This window comes from Clytia hemisphaerica, unplaced genomic scaffold (assembly GCF_902728285.1).
Source record: "Clytia hemisphaerica strain Z4C2 unplaced genomic scaffold, Clytia hemisphaerica genome assembly, whole genome shotgun sequence".
In the NCBI taxonomy this organism is placed as follows: domain Eukaryota; kingdom Metazoa; phylum Cnidaria; class Hydrozoa; order Leptothecata; family Clytiidae; genus Clytia; species Clytia hemisphaerica.
Genome location: NW_027104166.1, coordinates 950,471 through 961,257, shown reverse-complemented (window position 1 = coordinate 961,257; position 10,787 = coordinate 950,471). Strand labels below are relative to the sequence as shown.

Here is a 10,787-nt window from a genome sequence, read left to right as displayed (position 1 = left end):
ATTGAGGTTTTTTATGCTTTCTATTGAGCAGTTTCATACTGTGCTGAGGTTAGAGTTTTCATATAAAAAATGTTCGTTACTTTATTGATAGGTGGGATTTCAAAAATCCACGAATTTCAGGAAATATTCTTTTATTTCTTTCAAATTTTCTTCATTTCCACCTCTTTATTTATTTTTGCAACATCTCTTTTGATTGGCTCATTGTTACTTGAATAGAAGGAATCACCATAAGGGGAAAAACCTTGAGTAATATTAATTGGAAGTCTTCAGAAATGACTAAATGAAAAAAATGTAATATACTGTATATATATTTCTAATGGACATGATTGATTCAATACCAAAATTATTCCAGTGAAATAATTTTACATCATATTTAAAAGTCAAGGATAAACGAATACAATAATTATTACTTTTAATAAAGAAAATTCTCGTCAATACTTTTCCAACGAAGAAGAAAATGAAGATTCTTGTCATTATATTCGTCTTTCAAGGTAAAATATTGTTTTATCATCATGTTAATACTTTCTCCTCTTTTTAACCGCCCGTCCTTTTTGACCACCCATCTTTTTTCACCACCCGTCCTTTTTCACCACCCATCCTTTTTCACCACCATGCTTTTTACCCAGCCATCCTTTTAACCGTCCATCGTGAAAGCTAGAAAATTCAAAATTTAAAAACGTCTTTAAAAAATACTTCATGCTTTTCACTCTTTTCTTTATCAATTTTGTAGGTAAATTAAGCCATCCATTCCAAAAATTTTTGAAACTATTTGTATATTTCTTTTTCAGCGATTTTGAATCTTGGACATTGTACGGTAATGAACTTTTTTACTTATACTAATATTTCGAATCCATTAATTGAGGTCAAAATCTTACCCTCGGTCTTCCCCGCTGTTTTATTATCAGAAATTTTTGACCGAGGGCATCGTAAAAGTTCATTTTTCATCTTCGGCTTTTATTTTTTTTCCGGATCTCTGCTCAAACCTAGATTTATGTTAATGTACAAGTCCCTTGCAACTTTTATAATAAGTTAGCTATTAGTAATGGGCTATTTCAGAAATCGTCTGTACCCCCTATGTTGAGGAGGTGTGACGTCCAGGGTGGTATGGAAAAAAAATCCAGGGTGGTAACCATATGTTGAGGAGGAAAATCCAGGGTGGTCCAATTTTTCATAGTGAAAAAATCCAGGGCGGTCTTGAAAATTTGAAAAAAAAACCAGACCTTCTCAACATAGGGGGTACAATTTTTTTCTGGAATAGCCCAATAAGCTTATCCCGCGTATTAAACTGCACCACTATATTGAAATCAAAATGACAATACTGATTTTCACCTTTCTTACTTGCTTACACTCTTTGCCTCTCGTGGATATTATCTCTCTTTCCATGAGCATCACAGTTTAGCTTTCTCTAAAATCTAACCTGTGACGACTGTCTATAACAAGTCCCATGTAACTTTCGTTCAATTGTAATAATATTACAATCAAAATGACAATATTGATTTTATTCTTTTCTCGTAGAGTGTAAAACTTGAGCTAAAGATATCTCATGAATTGACATACACTGAAATGAGCGTAAAGTAAGTATATTTTGTCTCGTTGAATGCAAAGCAGTACTGGATACTGTATTCTACCATTAATTTCTACGAGCCTTCTTTCGCGTGCCTTCTTAAAATAGGGTATTTGTGCACCCTTGAATGTTAGACCTGGTAAAATCTTGTTCATTAGTTCTACTATAAATATCAAGTGTAGGTATACATTGGTAGTGTAAAGGTTTCGATCAACGACTTGCACCGCAATGTACTGTGTTTGAATCCCAAACACTGCCAGGCAAGGAATTAGGGAAATATGGTGATAGACTCTCTATCTTCACTCATTTATCAAGCTTATGTATTTACCTTTTTGAGGACGGCAGAACATTCCGCAGTTCTGACTCGGAAAGTCGAGGACGTTAAAATGCTGATTCACCATCCCCTGTGATGAGTCCATCTAGGCGAAACAAAAGCTAACCATGTCCGTCGCTGAAAACACAGCCAAAATAAACTCGATACCGACTTCGAATCTAACATAAAGGCAAAATGCTTAAAAAACGTAATTCTTTTGTTTTTTTCTTTCTAGTGATTCACTCAGATACACAATCCAGCTTCAACACGATTCCAGCTCCTCCCAGGAAGCTAATAACATTGTTTTGGAAATATCTCTACCTTATTATGTCACCTTTGAAATGGTAGACCCTGTATCTATGACAACCGTAATTGACAACGAACTTAATACAATTCAGCTTAAGGTAAGGGAGAAAGTCTCGCAAAATACGAAAATGCTCGTTTGATTATGTTTGAAGAGACCAATAATTAATTCGAATATTTTAACATACTGTATCTACTCGTATAACTTATGGAATGTCCGAAAAGGCCTTAAGTTTGGCGCAGAAAATAAGGGACCTTAGGCATGGTCATTACGTCAAAAAACCTTCTTCGTAAAGATCCTACATCGATCTTTTTTTCAGCCTTCGGATAACATCCAAATTGGCAACACAATGTCTTTATCCTACGATCTAATGCTTACCGATGCTGACATTACGACAGGACGACATCACATCGTTACACCTGTCAAATTATCGTACAACGGTCTGCAAAATGACATCGTTGTTTACAATGTACCTTTCACTGTTGCAGGTAGTTATTTCCCAGCTGACACACAATGTTGTTTCAACGTTCATCTAACGCTATATAGACGTTGTGAACATTGGATGAATGTCGAAACAACGTTGTGTCTCAGCTGGGTTAGATTCTCGTTTTATTGAAGGGATAATAGTTTGGGACCTTCAGCCTGCAGAACCTTCTTCTATCCCAAATAAACTTTCATGTATTTTTATCTAACTATTTACCAAAGTCAAGATATCTGCGAGTTTAGCATTTTCACCTCTTGGTCGATAAGTTTTTTTCATCAAATAAATTTTATCCCAAAACAACAAGATAATAAGTAACACTTCTTAATGGTTTATTTCACTACAAAACCAAAAGGTTGTAGTGGACCACTAGGAATGACCAATGGCTCGATCCAGTCTTATCAGCTTTCCAGTACCTCCTCTTACATCGTATCCGAGCCAACACGCGCGCGTTACAGTGCTGACGGAGACGCCTGGTGTGCTCAAAAGGAAGACCAAAATCAATATATTCAGGTAATATATCTTGCTTGGGTACTTTTTGATATTGTTTACACATGGCAATTATTTGGTAGACGATTTTTGAAATTATGCAAGATAAATTAAGCAAAATCATGCTTAATGCATTTTTCTATGACGTCGCAATCACTGAAATAATATATAGCCACCAGTCTCAAAAAAAAACAATTAATCCACTCACTTCTTTCCCCCTAAAGCCTCACCCTTATTTCAATGGTTGAGGGGGACAGTACTGCATACTCAACCATTAAAGGATAGGATATAGATAGGACAGCAAAAATAAATGTTTACTGCCTACTATTTCGGTTGTGATTGTAGCATGCTACACTTCTAAAGTAGTTCTTTTATTTACGTTCTCTTTCAGATTGATCTCGCGTATGAGTCACGGATCACTGCATTGTCAACGAAAGGACGTCAATCGAAAGAGATGTGGGTGGAACAATATCAGGTTGAATACAGTTTAGATGGTGATGAATGGTATATGTACACTGAGAATGGATTCCCTAAGGTGAGGATAGGGCCTTAGCTTTTCAGTCTCAAACTGATGGCAAAAAGCGAATCTTTAATCTTTTTCCAAGCAAGAAAAATTGAAGCCTTAAAAAACTCTTATTACACGGATTATAAATGACTCCAGTCTAGCATTTTTAAGAAAACCATGCGACACGTGCGACTTATACAGGAAAGGTGGCTTCGAATCCTGCAAAGGAGATTCGACTCGGTTAGACCTTTTGGCCATAGCTATATTGTTGGTGGGGTTATTTGCGTTATCTCGAAAAATATACCGCTCGTATAACAAAGAAACTGTTCTGTTATGCGTAGAATGCAGCATAAAAAGCGGTGCAAAACGAATGCTTTTTTTTTCATTCTACGAGTATGAACCAGAAGAAAAGAAGAAAACATCCTCCACATTGCCCGATGATGGGAGAAGAATCTCTCAAAACGTAGCCAAACGTAAATCTCGTGATCCAAACCACGATAAACTTCCAATATGAACCAGAAGCTGCTTGCACTTTAGCCTCTTCGGGAAATTAATGCCTCTAATAAAGCTTCACTTAAACAAGGCGCATAATTGCTATGTACTTAAATATTTAGATGTTCACTGGTAATGTTGACAAAAGTCAAGAAGTGAAAAATTGGATGTCGAATCCGATTCGGGCTAATTTCATCCGAATTCGTCCGGTTCAATGGGTTGGTGGAATGTGCTTGAGATTTGAATTGTTTGGATGTGCTATCAAACACACAAGTAAGTGCGTTCGGGTTTTGAGGGGACTGGTAATAAATTTACAAGGAAACGATGCCTAAAATTGTTTGAGAATTTCTATACAATGACTTCAGACATTTTGACTTCATTCCTTCCTGTTTTCATTCTTTCTAGCGAAATTCAACTAATTTCATCCTTCATTCCTTCTACATTTTAAAAAGACAGTGAAAACTTCCCTGTCGATTCACGTAAAATACAATTTAAGATAATTTTGATAATGGTTCTTCTCTAGGGAATTGTATTGATCCCCTTGGTATGGAAGATGGAAGAATCACAATCAATTCACTCTCACAAAATTTCCAAGGTATTAAAAAATATAGAAAGAATCGATTTTACTTGATTCAATTGGAAGGTCCCAATTGGCACCTCTCGTTTGCAAACAGGAGACTCGTTTTTTGCTAAACATTTGGCGTCAGTAATGGACTAAACAAGGTTCAATTGACATCAAAACAAAAATAGATAAGCAAAAGAGAGATTTAACATTTCCTACCTATATCATCGTTTGTAATTACATCGGGACCAATTCTTTCTGCGGAACCTAATTATGCGTATTATTTCTGTGAATTATTGCACCATAATTTTTCTCATTCAAAAGATTAGTAACTTGAGCTTCATTTTTCAGTCTTCGCTCTGAATCTTCAAAAATGAGTTCCCTTAAAGATATTTAGAGTCTTTTTCAGGTTCGAATCTAAACGAATCACGTTTGAATTATGAAGCCGGTGAGTTTCCACACGGTTGGCAAGCAAAGGAGACCAATACTGCTGAAGAATCACATTTGGAAATTGATTTAGGATCATTGAGTCAGGTAGATGGATAGAATCAATTATTTGATTGATAGACCTTTAATCTAATTGGATTATACAAAATATTTTCCATTGGTTCCATGGGCTCCACGGTCAGTCAACTTAGCAACTTGAGACATCAATTATGAAATATAAAATGGAATCTTTCCAACACCCCTGTCCCACCCACAATCCTGGTGGGATCTTTTTCCCACAGTGGGGATAAAGATTTCCTATCGAAATACCAATGAGAGAATTCTATTGTTCCAAGCTGCAAGAATCCAGTATGGGGATGGTTTTATATTGCTATTTTCGCATAATTTCCATTGAATTAACTGAGAATGATACCAAATCAAAAACGATTTCCAATTAGGGTATTTTCCCAGCGGGGACAAGAAATTTTGATTATATTTTTAAGAGTGAGTTGAAATTAAACTTGGTTTCTGAGCTTGAAAAAAATACAAAATTTACTCCTAGATCAAGAAAATTGCAATTCAAGGTTCCTATCCAACCTTTGGTACGACTTCAAGTTTCTACGTCAAAACATTTCACTTAAGATTCAGTAAGAATGGAAAAGACTTTAGCAAAATCATTGATAACTCTGTCAGCAATTTCGGTGAAAAGGTAAATCGAATTATTTTATACCACGGGCTAACCCTTGCCCACTTCAAATAATGTTTTGAGTTTTAATTCTTCTTCTCAAAAATAGCATTTCATTTTGATTGCATTTTCCGACCATCTTAAATAACTTTAATTTTCAAAATATTTCCACTAAACCTCCAGCCCCCACAACAGCAAAATGCTTCCTACAGTGCTGTACCCATACGGTGAAGCCATTAATGGATACCAATTATTGGCTCTGATCTTTCACAATAGATACCGACCGATTGGAGCTATTTTTTTGGAAAGGTTGTCTCGTAAAACAATACACGGGTTGCAAAATTATATCAATGCAGTCAAGACATGTGATTACTCGAAGAAGTTTACGTGATTTTATTCCCATGTTATTTGCTTTACAACTTACAGCTGATAATTTTATTAGTGTCAATAAATTCGAACCAATCAGAAATATATGTATTAATTCATCCAGTCTACAGTCCTTCATAGGCCCTCAGGATTCATCCAGAGCTGCTGTTGGTGCATTAGTCCCAATCCAAAGTAATGTCAAGATTGAAGGACGCTACATCAGAATTGTTCCCGAGGAGTTCATTACATTTAAAGTGATGAGAGTAGAGTTGTATGGATGTATGGTAGAAGATAATTTCAAATATCAAGGTACACTCTTTCTTTATAACAGCAATCAGACTCAAAAAAGGCAAGAAATTCGAATAGTTTAAGAACAAAGCTGGGTCAAATTAGTAAGAATTGGGTAAGAAGCCAAAATACCTGATTATGAATGAGAATATGAGAATATGAGAATATGAGAATATGGGCCCGCCCATACAACGATGGTAACAAAACTTGCAATTTGTGCTTTAGAAAGAGAAAGAAGAAAGAGAATAAGAAAGAAAGAGTATGTTTTTGATTTTCATTTACATCTGATTATTGTAAGCTGAAACTATTAGTAATGTGTAGAAAATTTTTAACTTGTTAATGAAAATTTTTAACTTGTTAATGAAATATATTTGATTTATTGAATGAGAATAGGGTAAAAACTGTTTGAGGCTCAAACCACTGAAAAATAAAAAGCCGAACGTCAACAAAAATTTAATGCTTTTTACATTTTCTTTTGGGGAGCGATGTTCGAGTACTAGAAAGTGTCAGGTCTACGAACAAATGGGTTCCCAGCTCGAATGCTGGCTTTTTCCCGATGTCCTGGGCCTACAATTGAGAGAATTTCTAAAAGCCCGCCTTTATTTAACGGCGCTACTTTTACGCATTTACGTCAATAATTAGGAGGGAAAGTCATTTACTTTAACTGGGCGTTCTTTTTTTCTTTGCAGACACACCAGTGGAGTTATCCAGAAGATCATATTTGACAGACCGTGTAACTGATGATGTATTCATTTGTATGTACAACAAAGAAAAGTAAGGAAATAATACTTAGGCTATTCCAGAAATGATTTTACCCATATTGAATGTCAAACCCTCCTGAAATCCTTCCAAAATTTTAGGTAGCCTCCTAATTCTTTGGTAATTTGGAGGTACCCAGTTAGATTTGCAAAGAAAAATTTCAGAGACCCTAGAGCTTTAATTATTTTTATGAGACCCATCCCTGGAATTTCACAAAATTTCACTGACCTTGACGCTGTATTTTAGTTTTTTGAGGATACCCCTCCTCCCTGGACGAAAAATATGACCCCAGGGATAAACTTTTTTCGTAAATGTTTTTTATTTTTTAATTCATAGAGAGAAGTCAAGTTGCCATGCTACAAATGGTGGCAATGGGTGGCGAGGTAGTTCTTTTCAAAAACTTCGGATCTCTGAAAACCTTACCAACACTATAACTTGATTGAATAAATTTCGTAAGGAGTAATTTTTCACGATTTTCGCAAAAAAAAAAAAAAAAATCAGAATTTTGGGCAAAAATTAAAACTACGCGAAAATTTTAGATTCTTGATTCGTGAAAAAATTCCAAACGTTAGTTAGTCCACTTACGGTCACTAAAGAAATTCAATTTGATCTCATTTAGCCATTCATCCTGATGTAGTTGCCATCTTATCAAAAGAACAGAACAAAACACGTGTCTTCGGTGTCAATCGTGCCATGCAAATCGTGATGAGTGAAAACCTGGGCGTTGATTGGTACAATCTCTCACCCAGTGAATTGACAAAACAACAACAAAATGGTTACTATGTCAACGCAGTAAATATTGATGATCTTTTACCAAACACTTTTCCACCTTTGGATAAATATCGATGGCAAACGCAACAGGGAACTGAATGGGGAGGTATATATTTTGGTTTTAAATATTGTATATCTTTCACCAGAGCTTTAATACCTCTAACCTAATATCCCTTCACTTCCAACCCTTAAATCCCAAAGACGTTTTGAAGGGTATCAAAGGGTATTAACTGAATGTAACTTTATTCTCAAATTAGATTTACTTCAGCAACGAACTCGCGAACTCACTGGGTTCACTACTGTACGTTCGCTGGCTTTCCGAATCTTCCTCCCACAGCAACTCTTTATGAGCACTATTGGGCTATTCCAGAAAAAATTTGTACCCCCTATGTCGAGGTCTTTTTTGGAAAAAGTGACCCCTGGATTTTTTTTTCGATTTTTCAGGACTCCCTTGAATTTTCTTTCTCATTTTTGGACCACCCTGGATTTTCGACCTCTTTTTACTGCGACCACCCTAGATTTTCAAAATTTATTTTATCGACAACCCTGGGTTTTTTTACCTCATTTAATGGACCACCCTGCATTTTTAATTTTTCAGACCACCGTGGACGTCACACCTCCTCAACATAGGGGGCACAAACTATTTTTGGAATAGCCCATTCCCGCCTCCCCGTGTCTCAGGAAAGGCAAACGCCTGTTGGTTTGAAATTCTAAGTAGCATCCGATCGGGATAGGTTATTGTTGTATATGCTTACCAAAAAGGGGAATTCAGGGTATTAGCTGAAGGTAAATTTATTCATGAGACTGTCGACATGACTAACGATCGGGTAGCCTGGTGTAAAATCATCAGAGGGAGGGAGGCGTCCAACCACAGACGTTAAATCGTGCAGTAAGTAAAATTATATTTTTGTTTCTTTTACAGTTTCAGGAGAAGGGTTGTTCTTCAAACCAACTCAAGGCGTTGATTGGACAAAGAGTGCTCAGTGGAAGTGTTGCGTGGTCTGATTTTTAGTCTCGTTTTTTCCCCACAACCTGGAGCTCAAGTAATGATTCTGTTTACAGATTTACTTACGTCTATCACACAGCCCCGATGGAACTTCTTCCCAGAGTGAGGATGAAAATTTCTATCGAAATCTTAAAAATGCTATTGTTTTCATGTGTTTTTGCTATGCAATTTTTTTCCAGTTGATTTATTAAATGGGGATAAAACAAAGTCAATTTGAGTATTTTCCCTCCGGGGACGAAATCTTGGCCAAATTTTCCAATGGGCCGGGTCCTGTCCAACTAAGACCGTGACACAGGGCTGTGTTTACTTGCAAGATGTATAACGATGTTTTTATTATTTTCATCTGGAGAAGAATGTATATGTCTCAACCAAAGCGTTGATACAAGTAAGCTTTGCCTCTAAAGTTTTTTTTTCGCTGACATTAATTTTCATAATTCACCTGGTGCACAATTGTATTGTATGTAGAAATTAACTTTTAAGGATTACAGTAGTATATTTATTTTTTAAATCAAAAGTGACGAAATTTTATATCAAAATTGAGAAAAAAGAAATTATACTGTGTAAAATCTTTATTGAAAATAAAGACAGTTGAAATTATATTGATAACTCTTGTTGATATGTTCCGCGTGATATAAAGCCGGTCTACATTTGGTGTTAATATCTATGTTTCTATTGATTCTTCTTACTGTACCATCGTTGTTCTTTGGTCATCTTGCATTTGACCGGCAATAAATTACCTTTGAAATGAAAAAAATTAAGATTTTCAGATGAGATGAAGTTTTTATAAGATACTTTAATGGGGGTTTAATAATTGGTCATTTGAAGTATAATAGACATGACGCGTTCTTTAGAAAAAGTAACAAAATTACTGGTTAACGACCAACGAAATCAAATAAGAGCTTGTAAAAACTCCATCTCGTCCGAAGATTTTGTTATACAGTTGACTTTCTGTAATTCGATCTTCAAGGGACAAAAAACTTTCTTCGAATTACAGAGAGTGTTTTATGAAGACTCTCCATCTGAGTGGACAAATACTATAGTTCGAACTACAGAAAGATTCGAATAATAGAGGTTCGAATTAGAGGGAGTTCACTCTATCAGCAACTATATATTTGACCGATTGATGAATAGCGGTGTTCCCGGGGAGTAAGGGTGGATGCCACAAAAAATAGGTTAAGTATCTTCTTCAACAGATCTAGAATCTTTTAACAACTCATAAGATACCCAGAATCAACTTTATAGTTACTGATTAAAAGTAAAGTTCTCTCAAAAGAGCATACATTTTCTGTAGGAAATTAGAAACTTTCGGCCAAAAACTAAAAAAATATGTATTTACTTGACTATAAAGGGATCAAATTTTGTCTCGAATTTTTGCTCTGTCGTACCCATCACCTCCTATCAAACTAAAATTTGACGCTGAGTCCAGTGAAGTAGACTAGGAGCGTTTGGCGAGGTTGCCATTTTGAGAGAAAATGTTAAAAATCCAAATAACAATAAAATTACTTGGAGTTGAAAGATATAATCAAAAATGAGAAACAAACATCAATAACAGATTTGCAATCCCTTATTCTCAAATAAAAACATTGCTTCATACTATTTTTACCTTCCAAAAACAACTAAAATCTGGTTTTACAGTGCATCTAAGCAAAAGCAAATTACCATATATTACTGGGCCACTTAATCGCGCCGTTATATAAAAAGCCAGTCTATAAAAAAAGCTTTAAGTGACCCTGGGCTACTATCAAACCTATTATTCCTGGTGGCTTGAAGGTTATA

General features: G+C 35.6%; 1 protein-coding gene across 1 annotated transcript; it reads left to right on the top strand.

Moving 5' to 3' along the window:
* Window positions 1-282: 282 nt before the first annotated feature.
* Window positions 283-9,585, top strand: LOC136814238 (neuropilin-1a-like). The gene is made up of 16 exons (XM_067070752.1): window positions 283-491; window positions 789-814; window positions 1,516-1,574; window positions 2,113-2,281; window positions 2,501-2,669; window positions 3,018-3,175; window positions 3,543-3,686; window positions 4,271-4,421; window positions 4,672-4,743; window positions 5,120-5,244; window positions 5,699-5,845; window positions 6,319-6,496; window positions 7,165-7,249; window positions 7,571-7,617; window positions 7,854-8,111; window positions 8,928-9,585. Exons 1-16 carry the CDS (start codon window positions 458-460, stop codon window positions 9,008-9,010), a joined length of 1,905 nt encoding a protein of 634 aa, XP_066926853.1. The 5' UTR covers window positions 283-457; the 3' UTR covers window positions 9,011-9,585.
* Window positions 9,586-10,787: the final 1,202 nt, after the last annotated feature.

Coding starts and splice junctions, on each gene's coding strand:
- LOC136814238 (XM_067070752.1), top strand. CDS start 458: ATGAAGATTCTTGTCATTATATTCGTCTTTCAAG. Junction 4,422..4,671: donor ATGTGCTATCAAACACACAA/GTAAGTGCGTTC, acceptor GTTCTTCTCTAG/GGAATTGTATTGATCCCCTT. Junction 7,618..7,853: donor TGGTGGCAATGGGTGGCGAG/GTAGTTCTTTTC, acceptor GATCTCATTTAG/CCATTCATCCTGATGTAGTT.